We start from the raw sequence: 21,629 nt of genomic DNA, 5'->3' as shown, positions 1-21,629 counted from the left end.
CTTCTTATGTGCAGAAATAGCATGAAGCTGGCTGCCTGGAGATTTCTGTGCAGCCAACTGGACATGGGACAAGGGCAAATTGGGGCAGAAGGTGCATAGGCAAAACAACATGCTATGTAGAGGACCTTTAGTAAACACATTAGGGGGTAGATTTACAAAACTGTTGTATTTTTACTGAAGACATAAGTATTGTGACCACTTGGTCAAAAAATTAAGAACATTTCATTTTTTTAATTGATCCGGAATAAATATTTCAAGCACAAATTGTCCAAATAAGCCTGGTTTGACTTTTGTTATTGTCTCTTTCCCAAGCTTCAGGGCAGTGCTCTCACCTCCAAAATAAGCTGCAGGGGTGGATGAGTGTTCTTGCCAACTGCTGATCTGTGCAAAAGTGCACTGTGACTTTTTTAACACCAACAATTTTTTGTGGCCATTGGAGTATAACAGTGTTTTGTTCATGGAAAAACCTGGTGAAAAAATTTGCTTAGCACTACAGCTAAAAGATGCACCTGTGCCTGAATCCTTTTCCTATAGGCTTTTGGGTAAGTCAACACAATTCTACTCTACATAAAAGTAGAGCAGAAATGTCCTTGGGGATATTGATATTGTTAATCCTTCAGTTTTATATTTGAGTTCTGTAAAGAAAGAATAACAAGATATAAAACTCAGTAATCTTTCTAAAAAGTATGCAAGAAGTAAAGGTATAGCTAATTCATGTAATAGCTAATTCAGCTAATTCTTCAGATTATCTTAAGATATTTTTTTCCTACCAGTTACTTCCTTCTGCTCCACATTACAACTAAATGACTTATTGCCTGTTATGAACCTTAACTTCTGACGGATATGAAATACATAATGACACCAGATAAGTGTTCCCCTCCTTTAAATATCACTGTTAAAAGGTATGGTACCCAAAGTGCAGAACATTGCTTCTGAAGGCAGCTTTGAAACAAATAACTTCTTTTTTTTTGTTTCAGGTAGAAATGGCAATGCATATATTGCTAACATTGCTGATTTTTTTCCTGGCATCTGATAGATCCCATGCTCAGGTGTGCCCAACAGGTAAGTGTCCAAGCTAAAGTGCTATAAATATTCTTTAATTATTATTAGCATTATTCTGCTGACATTAGGGTATTTACATCTGCAAGTGCAGTGTGCAAAGTACCATTTCAGACACAAGTCTCCATGTTTTCTACCCACAGTGCAGCATTTTTTCCCACCATACAAACATCATTACGACAAAGAGTAGTGCTGCAGTTTTTGCCATACACGATAGTTTGAACATTGTTTCATTAGTCAGAAACACCTGGCTGAAGTTTTCAGTTCAAGTGGTGTTAAACACAGTCTAACCTGCACTTGATGAACTACAACACCTAAGCTTTACAAACTTTTCCGCATAACACAGCACTCCCACATACAACCAGGAAAAGGTATGTTGCACATATATTTTCATGTGGTACCCCATTCCCAATACAAAATGCTGCTACTCTATTCAGTATGTAAAGGAGTAATGTAATAAGTCCTGTAGGCTGATGTAGGACCAAGAACTCATTGAAATCAATTAAATGTGCACCCTCATTATTAGTGGCTATAAAGACTAAAAATGGAGCAATATTTGAACATTTTATTACATTTTCTGTGAGTTCGACATAGTGGAATACATTTCTAATCACAATATTATGGGTTTGTCCCAGAATGGTTTGATGCACAATAGATCTTGCCAGGCACATTTTATAGCCTTGTATAAGGAGGTGAGCAGAAACCTTAACTCTAGGATGGCAGTGTATGTAATCTACTTAAACTTTTGCTAAAGCATTACAGTACCCGACAGAAGGTTATATTATATATATGGCTAATTTGACCAGTGTTCTTAGTGGATACCGCAGAGGTCTGCGCGTGGTCCTTTGCTTTTTTAACTTGTCTATTAATGACCTAGAGACAAGAACTGTAAGTCTATAAATACCGTCTCTATTTTTGCTGATGATACTAAATATACTAAATTACTACTAAATACTAAATTGTGCAAGCCATTCCATGCAGGATGCTGCCACTTTGCAGAGCGATCTACTGAAATTGGGCAGCAAACTGGCAAATGAGGTACAAAGGTACCTGCAATTTTGTGCAGAAATAATATAATTGTGGGTTATATACTAAAAGGTAGTTTGTTGGGGGTATTATTCTTAATTGAGAGAAATTTAGGGATTTTTGCAGCTAACAAGCTGTGTGAATACAGTGAACACTTTTTTCTATCGTATTCATACTGAAAGGAAAGTACACATTTTTAGATAATAGCTGCTTTTGGTCTGGATGTAGGCACATTGGTCACAAAGATAAAACCAATGTCATCAAAGTATATATATTCTAAATCAAATCTAAAAGCAATCACTATTAGTCCATTAAATACGTTCCACCTTAGTTTCAATAACTCCAATACTTACATAGATTTGCTTCTTAAGGTATAAGCAGTCACTAAACCTGAATAGCACAAAAATGTTGTAAAATGTTCATAGTATGATACTGTATTAAATCTTTATTTAACAATTGCACAGGTATATTAATCTCACTTATTTGATACAGGCTAGAAGGCCAGTCATTAGGAGGTAGACACCTTTTGGGGCCGATTTACTAATCCACAGACGGATCGAAAGTGTCCGAATGCGTTTTATTCCGCAATGATCGGTATTTTGCAATATTTTCGGTGCCATCGCGACTTTTCCGTAAATTGTCGCAACTTTTTCGTAGCCGTTACGACTTGTGTGAATTGTCGCGGCTTTTTCGTGCCTGTCGTGAAAAAATCGGAAAGTTTTGCCCGCCGTTTACTAGCGCTCAAAAGGAAAAAGTCGCGACAATTTGCGCAAATCGTAACGGCTATGAAAAAGTTGCGACAAATCACGAAAAAGTCGCGCCCGGCGACGAAAAATACGCAAAAAATACAAAAAGTCGCAAAATGTTCGTTTCCAATCCGATTTTTTTCCCATTCGGGATTCGGATTCGTGGATTAGTAAATCAGCCCCCTTTTGTGTTTATTATGGCCCCAGTTTGTCGACCATGTTGCGCATTCAGTGTTGCCATTTGAACTGATGTCAGGTGTAAGCAAAATTTGCATGGTATGTCCTCCTTCTAGAAAGTCCAACAATCTAGTAACACTTGCAGGGTAGAAGAGTAAAAAGCTTGGCATTCTCTTGTGCTTTCTACCTGTGCTTAGCACTGATCTTCCTCCAGAGTTACAGAATGTTCAGGAGTAGGGTTAGGCAGTCAGAAGAGGTAAGTGCCTAGTGCTCCCCCACTTTTGCACCCTAGGCACGTGCCTCTTGTACCTACCCATAGTTCCAGCCCTAACACACAGCAGAGCATAGTTTTCCTGTGAGGTGTATTCACCTTAATCACTAGAATTATTATTTTTATTTATTTATACAGAGCCAACATATTCTGCTGCATCATAGAATTGTTTATACATGCTTAGGGAAACAGTTTCAACTATGAACTTTTATAATCTTTTGTTTTTCAGTCACATCATCCCTGACCTATGTAGTGGACACGACAGGGTCAATGAAAGATGACATCCAGCAGTTAAATTTGGTGAATAATTGGATACTTGATCGCACAGTGGCACAGTTTCCATGCGGTGTGAGGCAGTATACAATGGTTGAGTTCAATGACCCAAGTATGGATTTGCCTTTACTTTTTTAATCCTAGTTACATAGGCTTTTCAAGCCTCTTACAAGATATGGCTGCCATGAGATGGGCCAGATACATAAACCATGAGATAACTACTTATCATTAAATCTTAATATAAAATGTATTCAAATTTTACTAATAAGTTATTATTATGAGATAATAAAATATGCATATAATGCAGAGCGGCATTTGCAAACCATATGTTCCCCCATTGGTCGGAAAAGTCCCTGTTTCTAAATGATCCCCAAGTAAATGCTAACTACAAGGGATCATGCAGAAGTGTTTGTTGCAGCATTTTTCCCAGCATCATTGCAAGCGCAAGGGGGCACCCCCACCTAATGGTTTAAAATTTAGTGGTTGAGCACAGCTTTCCCTTTTTTGCTATAGTTAATACAGGAGCAGTGGCCAGCTCCATGTTGTAGCTCCCACCCTTCCCTGCTACAGTCAGGTGATCCCAGTGGAGCCAATAAAAGGGCAACCATTAGGGGGTTTTTCCTTGAAAGCAAGTAAGTTGCATGTTCAACTTACTTTTTATTAGTTTTTACAATACATGTAAACCATAATAATTACACAGCTTACTTTATCAATATCTGCAAAGACAAAAGTAAAACAAATAAAGTAACTTAACAAATAGAAATTTCAAACGGTAGCTCCCAAACCAAAAAAAAAAACAAAAAACCTCAGACACAGAACTATAAAGTATCGACACCAGAAATGTTCTTCCATATTTTTGAGCTTCCTGTATGAATCTTCTTTCTGAAATATTTCTTCAAATTGCCATTTCATATTCTATATTACTGCCAATTTCTCTCATCAGTTTGGAAATGTTTGGAACCTCCTGTTTTTACCAATTTCTAGCAATTAAAAGTCTGACTGTATTTGATTATTGAAAAATTACTATTTCCAGAGCTTTGTTAGGAATTTTGTCATAAATGTTTAATAACACCGGAGATAAAACAAAATCTTGTGAGATGTAATTCGACATCAGAGAAAATGCTGAAGTCCAGAACAATTGTATAGTAGAGCAGGACCACCATATGTGTAATATATCTCCTATTTCTTTGTTACATCTCCAACAAGCATTAACAGTTAGTAGTGACAAGCGAATCTGTGCCGTTCCGATCTCTCTAAGTTCTTGTTTGACCATCTTTTTCCCTGGGCAGTGAGTATCTAGACTCCACCTATGATGCTCTTCTCCAGCCAGCTGGTTAAGTGCCTGGATTCATCTGATCTAAAGTAACATCATATGATGTAGTAGAAGTACCTGCAAATGGTCAGTCATTAGCGAATGTGAACAAATATGTGCATTTTTTGAGTAGTTTATCCTTATGGCAAGTTCATAAGCAGGAACATGGACTTTTAAAGGGGATGGACACCCTCCACAAAACTTTCCCATACTGCATGTAGTCTGGAAAAATGGAGGAACGTTTTATTAAGCAATGCTGGACAAGAGTTCTAGCAACATTGCAGTGAAGTATGGTTGATCAACTGTTTGAATCCCCATTTAACTTTTTTCCATGCTGTTCAAGATAAGGCCAACATTCACCCATGCTTGTAAATTGCTATAAACTAGTTCTTATTAATCTCTGTGATCTCACTCTGTTTTGTAGCATTTGGCCCAGCAAGGATGACAAATTCAGTTGATGAGTTTAAGACATTTTTCGATAAACTCACTGTCAAAGGTGGAGGCGACTGCCCAGAATTAGCAATGAAAGGACTCAAACTGGCTTTAGAGAATTCCCCAGCCAGATCTTTCATTCTAGTGCTCACAGATGCATCTGCTAAAGATTACAACGATATTCCCCTTCTGAACAGCATACGTTCACTTATAACTACCACACAGTCACAGGTACCGCACAAGGTTTTTAAATTCTATATTATTAGTTCATGGTGATTCTGGCTCTTTGTTTGAAAAGCTTTTATTTATGTTTCATTTACTCATATTCCCTGTTTCTTCCGCAGGTTATCTTTTTGATAACGGGGCTTTGCTCAGGTTTAAATGATCCAAGGTTCCTTATTTACAGGGATATTGCTTCTCTAAGTTATGGGCATATCTTTCAAATTGGCCTCTCAGATCTGAATAAGGTAAGTACAGTCCCTGTGGGAGCTCTGTTTATACAAAAACATTTCCCTTCAGAATGCCCAGGCTGTTTCAGCTTAAAAGGGGTTCTAAAATCAAAGTATATACTCAGCATTAATATAAAGCCCTGAAATAGTTGCAGAAAAATACAACCTTTGACTTCTATTCATTTGGCATGAGATAAAAAAAAGTCCATCGTCTTCAGTGCCAGTGACGTAACAATTGAGGAAGCAGACCCTGTGGTTGTGTGGTAGGGGGCCCGGATGGCGGGGTCTGCTTCCTCCATTTTACACACTGGCTCCAAGATATGAGAGCGGATGGGGAGCAGGGATTTATATGCAAGTGGGCGGGGGGGGGGGGACATGTCAGAGTGACGGGAGGGCGCATCAGAACAGAGGGCCGGTTAAGTTTGTGTAACCCCTATTTGGCTGTAAAACAGTCAAATCACGACTAGTATAGGTTTAGAGCATGGGGTGCATGTGACTCAGTCCTTCAGGATGGGCCTTCGCTATGTGAAAGTAACCAGGGGCGTAATGCAACTACAACTCACTCTAGCTGTGTGCAGTGCAAATTAGCAAAAATCATGGACGCCAGATGGTTCTTGCAGTTGAACAAATATTAACTGGGTTTATTGTCAGAGACAACTAGCAATGCAGGGTTGGATCAAATACTCACAATGCAGATGGTATAACAATAGTAGTACTCTTTGAGAACAACAAGAGAGGATGCACACCGGTTTATCCCACCTCTTTTGGGACACAGGGCAGGGTAAATGCACCTGGTCAGTTAGGCACCCCTATGGAGGGCAGTCTGGATAGATACCTCAGTCCTCAGGTTGAATACCTTTAGCTTTAAGAGTCCTACAGCCGACTGTGGTTCAGGGTTAAGGTACTGACTGTCTCCTATGTCTTAACCGTGGCCCTATGATAAGGCAACAGTGCCTGTATGGTTGGAGCCAAAACTGCTCTTGCTTCCTTCCCTCTCTATCTCATTTTCCTAGAAAGTGCTCTACAAGAGTAACTATCTAATTGGTCCTTATTCACAGGGTCCCTGTCCCCGACTTCACTAGAGATAAGATGGTGACTCTAGGGCATAAATGGCTTTATTGGGGCCTATTCTGATCCCAGGCTCAGTGGACCTTCACCTGAGACACAGAGGCAGCCAAAGAGGAAGACACACCCCTTTGCAAAGGGAGTGGTCAACCAAATAACCAATATGGCATAAGGGCAAAGGATAAACTAGATACATGGGTCTTTGCCCAGTAATAGCATAAACTAAGGAAGTTGTAGGGTTTAAAGCCATAGGGGCATATTAACCCTATGGGTCCCTACATTTTCAGCTCTGTACTCTGTAGAGTAGTTACGCCACTGTTCTGTGCATTTAATGCGTTTAGGGCGCTTACAGACAAATCCCTACCTCCACACCATCCTGGTATGGCCACATGTGAAGATGTCAGTATTGCTTTAAATACTATAATTTTATACTTAATACTAGTGATGAGCAAATCTGTCCCATTATGCTGAAAAATTTCCGAAACTGCTGAAAAATTCATGAAACTTGGGACTTTTTTTACTGCAATGTTTTGCCATGACTGTCATTTTTTCCTCACTACAAATACATTAAAGTCAATGGGCATTTTCTAGCCAAATTTTTTGTCACAGTAAAAAAATTCGCCAATAGCGGCAAAACCATCACTACATAATACTGTCTCCTTGGTTCTTCAGAATAATTGTGGGAGGGTAGAAAATAGTTACCAATTTACCATTCTGCTGCTCCACTGTAATAAACAGATATGGGAATGGAAGGGCTTTATTTCAGTTTAAAGGAGACAGTGAGGAACACTCTCTTAGAATAGGATCACACTCCTTTAGACCTGGCACTTACCTGCTGGGAATATAACAAACCTGGACCTGGAACCTCTGCAAATTTTGTGAGAGACTGAGAAACACTCAGGGCCACTGAGGGATACACCTCATTTGGTCCCACTAGGAAATAAAATACACAGAGATTTACATTAATAATAAGCTTTATGTAAAAAAAGAGAAAAATACATTGGGCATCTAATACAAATAATCTGCTCCTACATAGCAGGTACACAAACAAGACCAGTCTTTACACAGAAGCGACACACTTTATATATCTGGTGGCCCACCCTGTATGCTGGGCCCCAAACCTTTTCTTTGGGTCCTTCTTTTCCAGATGCAGCATGGGCTCCCAGCAAACTTCAGGCATTTTTCCCACCTCCCAGCCATTAAACTGCTTTCCTGCCTGTAACCAGGTTGGATAATGTCACAAGCAGATAAAGCCAAGGCATGAGTGCTGGTTGGCCTGAAAGGGATGCAGGCATAATCCTTTGATCTCATACACATCTTATATATCAAAGTTCCAACATGGCTAACTATTTACAGACATTTGCAGAAAAACAAGTATATAACACATAGACAGCACATAGAAATTAAGCTAGAAAAACACACACAATAAAGGAAAGATTACATATTAAAGTGATACTCTCATGGGAAAAAATGTTTATTACAAATAGCATCAGTAACTAGTGCTCCTCCAGCATTATTTTGCAATCTCGCATTGAAATCCCCCTCAACCACCACAGCCTATCAGCAGAAAAATGGACAGGTAACAGAATAACAGCTGCCTCACACTTGCATTTTTAAAAATGCTCCCATGCCTCACCTAGGGGCAGATATAAGAATGACACTCAATAGTAAAGTCTGGCCAAGACTCCTCCAGTTACACTGAGCAGGAGAAACACCACAAGCACAGCATTAGGCACAGTGACCCGAGGTGGTTGCCTACACAACAATATTGCAACTAAAAAAAATACATTTATTGGCTCAAGAAAATAATTTTAAATGGTTAAATTATTTATTTGCACTGTATACTTGTAATTTAGTAATAAAAATAACACCGCAAAACCAACAACAGAATCCATTTAACTGAAACATTTAGACATGCAGCTCCCTCTTTTGGTACACAACAAAAATGTTGAATAATAAATTATGTTGTATAGTATTCTGCCTCTAGTACTTCATAACCAATTCTTTCAGCAGTAGCTTACTCACAAGAAAAGGGCCTTCAGATGAGGTTAATTCCTAAAATACACACTAGGCGGAGCAAAAGTGTATGGGATACCACCCTGTATTGGAATGTAAAGGGCTGTTAGATGCTAGAATCACATGGCTCTCTAGTAATCAGTGAAATGATTTAGGTGTCACCTAGCGAGTTAAACATGTTGTACTAAAGAAAAGTAACACTAGATGGCTCTATACCGAGTCAAGTGAAATAAACAGAGGGTGTAGTAGTACTGTAAGCTTTTTTTTAAAAAAGTATACAGGTATATAAAAAACTATATATGCCCAGAGGGGCAGTACATACAGGGCATTTGTTCAACCTTATAACTGTCTTTTCTCTCCATTCATATAAGCACTTCATTAAGAGACTAGACTTGGTCTAGCTTTAGCTGATTTGTAACAGATCTGCAACTCCTGGAAGCATTCTGTTCACTAAACATAACTCTCTCTTTCAATCTCATTTGGGCTCCCACTGTAGGTTTGAAAGTAGGGTTTCCACATTGACTTCTTATACAATTTCAGAAAGCTCACAACTGACTTTTATCAGCAGTCAGATACAAATTCACTGATACAGTATTATCTGGGATAGTGCACAACACATTACTTTACATTTTCCAGTATTTTTTGTTTCCTGATGATGTGGGCACAGGCTAGACTAGTTACAGCCATTAGTACTAAGTAGGTGACCAGTCCCCAGAAAAAAAGATCATCACGGTAATGCTCCTCTTTCCCTGAGTTTGGCATTTGTCCCTATGCTGGCAGGTAACAGTTACTAACCCTTTCTGCTCTCACTGATGGTGACTCTGGCTTTCTTATTTTAACTAACCTAATCCTATTTCTCCTAAAGTGAACTGATATAGGACCTGTCCCTCACATTATCTTGTCCAGCCTTACAGAACAGATCTTCTCCCTACTGTTCCACTGAGGACTCTTGCCTCAGGCTCTTCAGCATCAACCCTTTCCAGCAAGGGAAATCTAAGTCAATCATCCCTTTTATGAACTAGGGAACCCCCATCATAAAATGGAGGCTATCTGTATTACTATTCACACCCTCAGTCCCATCCAATACACTGTAAATTATATAGTTGTTCTTCCATCTATGTCTCACCCACTGTCTGTCCCTGACTGAAAAGGGCTTATCACTATTGGCTGCTATAGGTTACAGGCCAGGTGAAAATTTACCCACAGATAATAAATTAGCTTGTGTTTGTTTTAAGCTGTACAAGCTCAGTTTCTAAGCAGAGGTTTAACAATTTTCTCCCCAGGTATTTAATTATCTGGACTATACTCTGTCAAGACCTATTAACACTACAGAAAAAGTTTTGTATGAATACTACGATGGAATAAATCATTGTGATAACTTTAACATAACAAGTAACTTATCTGCCTTACTGGTGATCACTGATGGACCAATTACCTCAATAAGAATTCTCGGACCTAACTGTAAGTGCATTATATTCAATTTAGTTCATATCTCTAAAACTTTTGGGGTAAGTGTGTATGCATGGCAATGAATTATTCCATCACTATAGGGCTCACAAACGTCTGCAAGCGCAGTGAGCAAAATGCAATTTCGAGTGCAATCACCATGTTTTTTCCCACAATGCAGAGTTTTCCAAGAATTCTAGTAACAAGGGGGCAATTCTATTGGCACAATGGCGCTGTGCCTAATGCAGCTTGGCAAAATTAATGCAGCTGCACATTCGCTTCAGTGCAAATCATATACAATAATCTGTCTAGTGTCATTTCTGGTGTTCGCTGGTGTCATTTCCAGTGTTTTCCATGCACGTGACTTGTGCGCCCTATTCTTTTGGTGCAACTGAACTGTGGTGGTTGACACTAAGAGAAACCTGGAGCTACCGCCAAGTCTGGAGGTGGTGGTAGCTTTAGGGTTCCCCTGCATCAATAGGTACAGCAGGGCTCGATTTGGAATGGAAAGCAGGAAGGCAAGTGGTGCAACTATATGGAAGTGCAAGGAGCGCATTTTGAAGCATGTACCTTTAATGAAAGAATGAAAGTGGCTTTGCGTGCAACTGACTGTGGGGAAATCACAGGGACTGCAACTGCACCACGGACGCAAGATGTATGGCAAAAAGAAAGATTCTTAGATACTGGATACTATTATGCAAATAATTATGGTTGTACTGATATATACTGATATAATATTAATAGCAAATCAAAATTCAGACTGATATATCATAAACTTAGCAGACCAGAGGCAACAGTTATTCTGGTCTAAACAATTATTCTGGTCTGAAGAATGATTATGTATAGCAGAATAATCATTATGAGGAGCTTTTCCCACAGCTTGACTTATGCTGTCTTTCCAGGCACTGGTTGAGGGGGAAAATAATGTTATCACTGCCGATCACTTTTGGGCTCATTTTTAACCTCACAGGTGCTGACCTGCAATCTGAACCTTGCACTGTATCCATCTATAATAATTAATGTGTATTAGTTAAAATGTTAAAAATGGGTATTCATCTAGTATGGGATGATATTATTACCCCTAAAATGAATATGTGAATATGGTGATGGTTCAGATATTCTTTGGGCCAGGTGGAAAATCCCATTGGACAAGAACTATGATAGCAACAGCCCAAGACCAATGGCAATGGATACAAACATGGGATAATACACCACCTTTCAAGGAACAGTTTTAGTAAGTTTATGGTCAGTTTCAGTAAGAATGTGTCTCATTGCATTTGCAAAATATGTCCGGCACACGAGAAAACAGCATTCCAATATATTATAGCATTGCCTTTATAATAAAGACAGGACAGAGAGAAGAGATTTCCAAGTCTACTTAGTTCTTTATCAGTTCCGTCAGTTCCTCTAAACCAACAGTACCATCTACTGATGCCAGGCAATAAGATGCATGTTACAATATATTCCTATACACTTTTATATTTGTTGTTATGTTTCTTGTTCTCTTGCAGCTTCAAGGCTTTACAGAAAGAAAATCACGACAGTGAACAAAAATAAATTATATATATTTTTTTTTCCTATTGTAGCTGAAGAACAAAACCCCAAAACAATTGTGTCTGAGATCTGGGGATCATTGTATGAGATTAAAAATCCTGCCCAAGGAGCATGGAACATATGCGTTGTTTCAAGCAGCCCTCATGCTCTTCAGGTGGAGGGACTAACAGGTACAAAATAAATTCTATAAGTGCATTGAATAATAAAGTATTATAATCACAGTAGTTAAAGGGGACATAAACCTTCCACTGTGGCCTTCTCCAACATATAAAGCATGCTGCTGTCCAGCAACTATAGATACACTGTGGTAGATTGTGGAAACTTTTATTGCTAGCCTTTCAGGTATGGTTACACTGATGTTGGCAATGTCTTTTTGTAAAACTTCAAAGCAATGAAATAGTTATTGAGGTAGTCAATGTCAAAATATGAAAATGCTACACAAGCCAATAGCACCCAAGGCAATAGTTTTTGGCAAAGTGCTCCATTCACTCTCCTCCTCCTCCAGCCCAGGGTTGGACTGGGGGATGTATGGCCCACTGGGGCTGCCCCCCGGGGTTCTACACCTACAAGAGATGCTCACAGTGGCCCCCACACACCCCCAGGGGCCTCTACCACCTTTGGAGATAGGGTCTGGGATGGCCCAGTCTGACCCTGCTCCAGCCCCTTAACTGCCCACTTTCTCAGGCCTCTTAAAGAGGTTGTTCACCTTTGAGTTAGCTTTTAGTATGATGTACAGAGTACAATTATGAGGCAATTTGCAATAGGTCTTAATTTTTTTTATTATTTGTGGTTTTTAAATTATTTTACCTTTAGTTCAGTAACTCTCCAGTTTGGAATTTCAGTTTACCTTAGCAACCAGGGAGTAGGTTGAATAAGAAACTGGAATATGAATGGTAGGGGACCTGAATATAAAGATAAGCTGTACTCAAATGAACCATCTGTTGAATTTTTATCAAAAGCTTCAGTTTAAAAAGTTGCATTATTTCTTTATCCATTTTTCAACCTTGATGCTTTTATAAATGTTCCATTCAATATAATATACAAGTTCTTAGAATTGTTAAAATGCTTAACATGCTTATAATATACAGTTTGGTCATTTCTCTATGGGACCAAACTGTAAATTATATCCTATATAACCAGTGAGTAGTGATGTCATCAGTTATAATTAGAACTTAGTGATGTAATTTCTGTCACATGATTCATGACTAAAACTTGTATATTATACTAAATAAAATACCCCCTGTTGTAAAATATGAGGATATTAGAAGTCACCTCAGAGTTTCATGACCTGTTATATGGTCATGGAACTCCTCAGTGACTTATAATATCCCTATATTTTACATAATTCAATATATTATGACCCAAGACAAATGTGCAAGAGCATTAAAGGGTGCAAAAATATACCTCAATCAAAGAGTACTACTGTTTAACCCTGTTTATGCCACCTGCCATAGGGCAGGCAAAATAAATTGAAAGGGAAATTGCTTGCAGCTGTGGCAATGGCTACTTTTTCTCTTAGGGCTGTTATTTTATTTTTTAAGTTGTAATTATAACATATTTTATGTTTTTCTCTTTCAGCTTCCAACATGTCAGGTAAGTTGCTCTCCATAACAAATATATATTTTAATATATATGTATTTATTATTTTTAGTTATACAGTACAGTACGTGAAAAGAGACGGCTTTATTCAATCAAAGCCTTAATATACCCATAAATATGTCCTGCTCCTTGTGCAGGAGAATGCCGGCACAGTATTACTGCATCTCTCTGTACTGACTGCTGACATAAGCAAGTAAGTTGATGCTGCTGCGGTATTAACAACCACTGTCAGCTTTTTCCAGAGATGTCGCTCCATGCCATGTAATGCAAGGACATGCTTCATGCTGTCTTTTTGTAAGACGTTTGTGAAACTACAGGAAGGCTTTAGGAAGAAAGAAAAAGCAAGTGTTTAAAGAGTAACAACAATGGTGGCCGAGGATATATAGAAGCATCATAAAATGAAGGAAAAAATACTGTGGAGTGGCATTCCCCATGCTGACTGGTCAGATGGTAGTCATGCAATGGTTATACAATGAAATAGAAATGGTCAGTTGGGCAGACATGATGATTTGGGGGTAAACAAATGGCAGATTGAAGCTCTACACCATTGAAAATCCCAAAGTCCATGTTTTGTCCTTTCCACAATGCCTTGCTGAGTAGTTCCCTAATACTATAGGGAGGGCACAATTTGATTAGTCAGATAGGAGGCATGTGATTGTGGGGTAAACAGATGGCAGGCTGAAACTCTCAACCCTTGAAATCCTCAATATTCTTTGCTGCATTTTGTTGTACCCTGTGGAATGATGGAATTGGATGGTTTCTCTGGTATCAGAGAACGCCTGGGAGAGGGAAACACTAATTGCAAATTGTGACATCCTTTCCCAAAGGCATTAATTGATTTAATACTACAGGACTAAAATATAGAGCCTTTACGTTTCATGTTACACATGCATATAACATCTCTAATTTTTCACCATCTCTTATTTTTTAAAGCTGTTTTTACACATGGATTTATAAAAGGTGTAACTGCATCCAGGATAACATTGGGGGAGGGAAAAATAAATACCTTTACTACTTATTACATTACACAGCACAGAAGAAAGGCACACAGTTGCTTGTGCCCCCACACATTAGATAAGAGCAGTAACTCATGAGCAGAGGGGTAGGATAGGGGTAGGGGTAGGATATTTAACAGCATGCCAGGCTCATTCAGCTCTTTCTCTTTAGTAAATTTCACAAACATATGAAAATACAATATAGACAGTTATTTTCTTATGCAGTCAAAGGCTTTTAAAAACAGGTCTAAAAGTTCCCATTATTTAAGGATATTGGAAAGGATGATGATACTAAATTCTAAAGTACATATACTTTATCCTAGCCTTTTGTCAAGATGTATGAAATCATTAAATTAAAGCAGGGGATAAAAGTTTAATTTAACAGAAATATACAGGTATGGGATCCCTTATACGGAAACCCGATATCCAGAAAGTTCTGAATTACGGAAGGCCTGTCTCCCATAGACTCCATTATAAGCAAATAATTCAGATTTTAAAAATTGATTTCCTTTTTCTCTGTAAAAATAAAACAGTGCTTTGTATTTGATCCAAACTAAGATATAATTAATCCTTATTGGATGTAAAATAATCTTATTGAGTTTAATTAATGTTTTATTGATTTTTTAATAGACTTAAGGTATGAAGATCCAAATTACGGAAAGACCCCTTATCCGGAATACCCTTGGTCCCGGGCATTCTGGATAACGGGTCCTATACCTGTACCACATATCTTGCTTATTTTTTTCCAGTGACTGAACGATGCTCAGACTGTCACCCTAACGCTACATGTGAAGCATATCTTGGCCTATTTCAATGTACCTGTAAGGATGGATTCATTGGAGATGGCTTCTTGTGCTCAGATGTTGATGAATGTGCCTATTCCTGGTTACACAGCTGTGCTTATGGCTATTGTGTAAATACTATTGGCTCCTATGACTGTGTGTGTCCTGATGGCTACACAAAAGGAGAAGGAAACACTTGTGTTGACATGGATGAGTGTTCTAGCCCAGACCTAAATAAATGCCACCCATCTGCCACTTGCTTTAATCATGTTGGAACTTACACATGCAAGTGTCCACCTGGAGTCACAGGAGATGGATTTGACTGTGAAATTGATCCATGTACCAGAGATGTGTGTGGGCTTGGTACGGAGTGCATTACAAATGGCAGCACCTACTCTTGCTCTGATCCATGTGCCAATTACACCGTTCTTAATGAACCCTGGAGAAGCACTGCCTATGACTTATCTGTGAACATCAGATGTGACCGTGACATAGAGGGCTGGTATCGTTTTGTTGGAAGTGGAGGAATACGCATGCCAGAATCCTGTGTTCCAGTAAATAGGTGTAGCACTGATGCACCTATGTGGTTAAATGGACCACATTCCGCTCCAACTGATGGTATTGTCACTCGCACAGCCTGTGCCCATTGGGCTGGAGATTGTTGCCGGTGGTCATCAACTATACAGATTAAGGCTTGTCCTGGTGGATACCATGTCTATAAGCTGAATAGAACACCAGCCTGCTCCTTAGCATATTGCACAGGTACATTGTTGCCACTTATAGATATAACGCTAAAAACAATGGGGCTGTCCCCATTTACTAATACAGTTATGGGATCCGTTAACCGGAAACACGTTATTCAGAAAGTTCTGAATTATTGGAAGTCCATCTCCCATAGTCTCCATGATAAGCAAATAATTTTCATTTTTAAAAATTATTTCCTTTTTCTCTGTAATAATAAAACAGAACCTGTACTTGATCCCAACTAAGATATAATTACCCCTTATTGGGGGCAGAACAGCCCTATTGGGTTTATTTAATGGTTAAATGATTCCCTTTTCTCTGTAATAATAAAACAGTACCTGTACTTGATCCCAACTAAGATATAATTACCCCTTATTGGGGGCAGAACAGCCCTATTGGGTTTATTTAATGGTTAAATGATTCCCTTTTCTCTGTAATAATAAAACAGTACCTGTACTTGATCCCAACTAAGATATAATTACCCCTTATTGGGGGCAGAACAGCCCTATTGGGTTTATTTAATGGTTAAATGATTCCCTTTTCTCTGTAATAATAAAACAGTACCTGTACTTGATCCCAACTAAGATATAATTACCCCTTATTGGGGGCAGAACAGCCCTATTGGGTTTATTTAATGGTTAAATGATTCCCTTTTCTCTGTAATAATAAAACAGTACCTGTACTCGATCCCAACTAAGATATAATGGATCCTTACCGGAGGAAAAACAGTCCTTTTGGGTTTAATTAATGCTTAAATGATTTTTCAGTTCACTTAAGGTATGAAGATCCAAATTATGGAAAGACCCTTTATCCAGAAAACCCCAGGTCCTGAGCATTCTGAATAACAGGTCCCATACCTGTATAGGTATAAACTGAACAAGTGAAGTTGCTCATAGCAAACAATAAAATCTTTGATTTTGTAAACCTTCAGTAGCCTGTTAACTGCTGATATATTGTGACTTGTAACTCTAGCAGTGCAATTTAAAGCCTACAGTATGTTAGTTAAAAGCATCAGTGGTTTTAATTAAGCCTCTTTCTGTCATTTGGCACAGCAGTAAACGTAAACGTCCCTATATATATATATATATATATATATATATATATATATATATATATATATATATATATATATATATATATATATATATATATATATATATATATATTACTCACTTACAGGACAACCCAAGTGAACCACAGTGCTTCCCATTGTAGGTAACAAGAATTACCAGCATAAGTGATTGGCCTTGAAAGAGATCTAAACACTGCTGCTCAGTGTACTTTAGCCAAACGCTGCTGGACTACATACTAAAACATTTTTATTTTTTATCTCATTAGATCCCAGTTCACTTAATGGTGAATGCTTATGTGCCCCTGATGAGGAATGCAGATTTGTGTCTGGATCCTATTGGTGCTACTGCAATGACAATCGGACAATATCTGGTAAGTACAATATGAAAATTATTTTACAAAGAAATGTATTGTGTTCATTTCTATAGCACCACAAGTGTATGCAGTGCTTTATGTAAATGTAAACACAATCAGTATACTGCAGCACAGGCACTAGGGTGATTAACTGGGCTCTTGGGTGGTTGGAAATGAGCAAAGCTTAATATAGGAAAAGAAAAAAATCAAAGAAAACTTAACTTATTGTTGTTGTTTAAAGCTTTCTCAGACTTAACACCAACTGTGAGTTGTGGAGTACAGAGCATGAAAATATCTTTCCGCAAATGCCAGCTGAGGGCTCTGAAAGTTGACGTCAAAGATATAGTACTTACAAACAGCCATTGCTTCACTGTCCTGAATGATAACACTACCAACACCTATTCAGTTCTGTCCTCTCTGCAAGCAAAAAAGTGTGGGATGACATTGTCTGTAAGTGATACTCACACCGGTTACTTATACAGTTGAATGCAAAAGTTTGGGCACCCCTGTCTACATTATGGGGTTATGTAATAAAAGGCACTAAGTTTGCCCAGGATTAGTAACAATAGCAACCAGTAAAAAAGTGGCATTTGATGGTCACCTCTTATTGTTTGTATGTCATATGATAACTGAATATTTTAACAACTGAATACATTCTATTTAGAGAATTAAATAACCTGATACAATGATTGTTTTTAGTAATTAATAATTTCATGATAGTTCTCCTCAAATAAAATCTCTCTCAAACCTTCACACTTTCCACTGCCCATAATGTCATTAAGAAATGGCTGTTAAGGGGAACTATGGAAGTCAATGCATGATCTGGAAAAGCAAGAATAGTTCAAAGATCTAAAACTAACATTCAAACTGAAATTGTGACAGGAATAAATTAGATCCATTTGTCACACAGATGGATTTTGGCTACAAAGCCGAAAGCATTCAGTGGCCAAATGTCTCATTCAGTCCTGTCTCTATACAGACAGATCAACCTCTTCACTACCAGCATTTTTGAAGTTTCATAATACTGGGTTTCCAGATAACATACAGTAAGACATACCTGTATTTATCTATACTCTGCACTAATACTCTTTGCACTAATACATTTTTTTCTCATTTTTATCAGACAAATGGAACCCATGCCTCTTACGTGAACAGCTTTGAGTTTTACTTTGTACTTCCTGGTAATATTATTAGAGATAAGTTGATAGTGACTGCATCTTGTATTTACCCACTTGATATGAAACTAAGTCTAGAAACTGCCCTGAATCCAATTATCAGGTAAATGTAGTATTTACTATATGTCTGTTATTATTACTAAGTTGATAATGGCTCATACACTATAGTCACAAAGGCACCTACATCTGCAGACACAGTGAGCAAAGTGCGATTTTGTATGTTTCGAAAAAGGGACTTTTTTGGCTTCGGTAGCCTGAAGGTCAATAATAATTCAGCACAAGGCAATCTCAGTAAATTGTGCAGATTGAAAGTCAGATTGCAAAGGGTCAAAAATATTATGGATGTGTAGAAAGTAGAGAAGGCTGGAGGGATAGGAATAATTTTGAAGTGGCATTTAGAAGAAATGAGAATTCCTTCTCCCCAACTGCATCCAGTGGTCCTGGGGTTGTGAGGGAAAGAAAGACCAACGTGAGATGCAGTCTCCATGGCAGTATTCTGGGAAAATCAAGTTTCTGTTAATAAAAGAGTAGGGATGTAGAAAGAAGGAACATTGGGAATCTGAATGAAGGTTGGAAAGGATAGAGGACAAAAAGGTTCTTAGCAAAGTTAAAGAGTAATAATGACAGACAAGTTGGTATGCAGCAGAGTTCAGGGTTACCAACAAAGTAATTACCAGCTGTGGCACAGGATGATAGCAGAGAAACAGTGAATATTAACACTGAGATAAAGTGAGTTACAGAGTTTGTTTACAGAGGAGTTCATGGGGGTCATAAAATGTTCACATTGTAGGATTACAGATTTGATATACTGCAGCAAGGAAGTGAAAAAGAATACTATAAAGTTATAGCAGAGACATTTCTAGATTAAAGCAGAGAAAGCAATTAAGAAAGGATTGGAAATTAATCTTAAATTTCAGATATGACATATCACCCAGATAGTCTGTTAGTAGAAAATTCAAGATTAAAGAGATATAGTCAAAGTATAGTTCAGGTATGGGACCTTTTATCCAGAATGCTCAGGACCTAGGGTTTTCTGGATAAGGGATCTTTCTGTAATTTGGATCACCATATCCTAAGTCTTCTATAAAATCATTTAAACATTAAATAAACCCAATAATATTGTTGGGTTTGCCATCAATAAGGATTAATTATATCTTAGTTGGAATCAAATATAAGGTGCTGTTTTATTATTACAGAGAAAAAGGAAATAATTTTTAAAAATTATTTGTTTAAAGTGAGGTCTATGGAAGATGGCTGTCCTGTAGTGATGAGTGAATTTTTTCACCAGACATGGATTTGCAGGGAAATTCCGCATTTCACCATCTGCAAATTTTTTTTTGCAAAAAAGGTGCAAAATTTTGCTGCATCCAAAAAAGTCGTAGTGGCGTCAAATTGGGTGCGACTTCGTCAAAATGGGTGCAGCCGCATCAAATTGCCCACAGTAATGTCAAAATGGTTGCGGTCACCCTTACATATGTTTTTGTCAAAATGGTTTCCTCTTTCAAATGTCTTGTATTGGAAAATGAATGTGTTCTTGATGACTGTCATTTCCATTCTCTTTGTAGCTCTACAAATATTTCCATTAATGGCACCGGAGCGTTTAGCGCTCACATGGCAGCTTACAACAGCAGCGACTATAAACATCCATACGAAGGAACCCAAATTGATCTATATACCAAAACAGTGATTTATATTGGAGTGTTCTTTGATGGGCCGGATCCATCTCTGTTTGCCATGGTACTGAATAACTGCTATGCCACTCCATCAAGCAATCCCGATGATCCCATTAAATATTATATCATACAAAACAGGTGAAGTATCACACAATTTTCAGTGAAATTTGCTTGTTTTTCCCCACATTGCAATGGCTTCCCCCAATGTTTTTCCCAAAACAATTGTGGTTGCCAGGGGAACATGCGACTGACACAAATGTAGCCCATGCATTAAAATTAATACAAGTGTGCTGCCCTTGCCATGCAAGTGACACATAAGCCCTATTATTTTGGCACAACTGCACTGTGGGAACTCTGGAGCAACCACCTGGTTCAGTGGTGGCAGTAGCCCCTGGGTTCCCCTGTGTAAATAGGTGCAACCTCACTATATTTGGAACAGGAGGCAGGAAGGACCAAGCATTGCCAAGCACAAACAGCAGAGGAATTTGCGAGGCAGTTAGTAAATGACACCTCCTTGTGCAATAAAGGTAATATTTACATTTTACATATAAGTATAAATACACTTTAATGGCTTTAATGGTGACTTCTAGTAATTACGCCCATTTAATATCAACAACCAAACTGCTACCATTGGTGAAAAATATACATTATACACATATATAATATATATTATATAATTATATATTATATAATATATATGTGGAGTATATCAGCTATTTGGCATACATCCTAAAACATGTTGGTCCGCACTGTTCTTGGAACAGGAGAAGGGTAATTTAGATGAAAACCTTTGCATATATCTGTAACTGAAGTAAGGTGGACCCAAACCTAATTCTGGACCTATTTCACTCACAGTGCTTTCTGTCTTTTGTACAGGTGCCCTAGTACAATTGATGACACTGTCAATGTAGCAGAAAATGGCTTATCCAGCCAAGCCCGGTTCTCTTTTCAAATGTTTGCATTTGCAGGGAATTATAACCAGGTCTATCTGCACTGTCAGATCTATGCGTGTGACAGTAGGACCTCTGCCTGTGCACCTGTGAGTACAAAATTATTTAAAATTATTAAGTAAATTATTATTGTGAAGGAGTGAATTAAACTAAAAAATTTTTGTTTGTTTGTTTGTCTTTAAATGTTAATTTTACTGGCCAGTAATTCATTAATTCAGTAATTTATTATTTGTGTAAATAGCTATATGTATAACCTGTATATATATATATGTGGTATATATGTGTGAAAAGTACAAACTGTGCAACAGTATTAGCTTTGGGTTACAAACTGAGGCCTACTTTGTTTGAAACATGTGCCTCAGCTGTGCTGGAAGTATGTTTTAAATGGTACTGAAACTACTGCTTATAGAAAGCTAGGTTTACCATAAGTGTATATAAAAGTGTGTACATAAAACTACTT

At 38.0% G+C, this 21,629-nt stretch overlaps 1 protein-coding gene across 1 annotated transcript; it reads left to right on the top strand.

The window, feature by feature from the left end:
* The first annotated feature begins 503 nt into the window (after positions 1-503).
* Positions 504-21,291, top strand: LOC116407811 (uromodulin-like). The gene is made up of 14 exons (XM_031893840.1): positions 504-542; positions 978-1,062; positions 3,509-3,664; positions 5,289-5,527; positions 5,641-5,763; positions 10,110-10,287; positions 11,859-11,996; positions 13,405-13,419; positions 15,170-15,964; positions 17,285-17,389; positions 17,613-17,821; positions 18,495-18,649; positions 20,112-20,357; positions 21,096-21,291. The coding sequence occupies exons 1-14, from the start codon at positions 504-506 to the stop codon at positions 21,289-21,291; spliced, it is 2,679 nt and encodes an 892-aa protein (XP_031749700.1).
* The last annotated feature ends 338 nt before the right edge of the window (positions 21,292-21,629 follow it).

Source organism: Xenopus tropicalis, chromosome 9 (assembly GCF_000004195.4).
Source record: "Xenopus tropicalis strain Nigerian chromosome 9, UCB_Xtro_10.0, whole genome shotgun sequence".
Taxonomy (NCBI): Eukaryota; Metazoa; Chordata; class Amphibia; order Anura; family Pipidae; genus Xenopus; species Xenopus tropicalis.
This window is presented reverse-complemented; position numbering and strand designations above follow the sequence as displayed.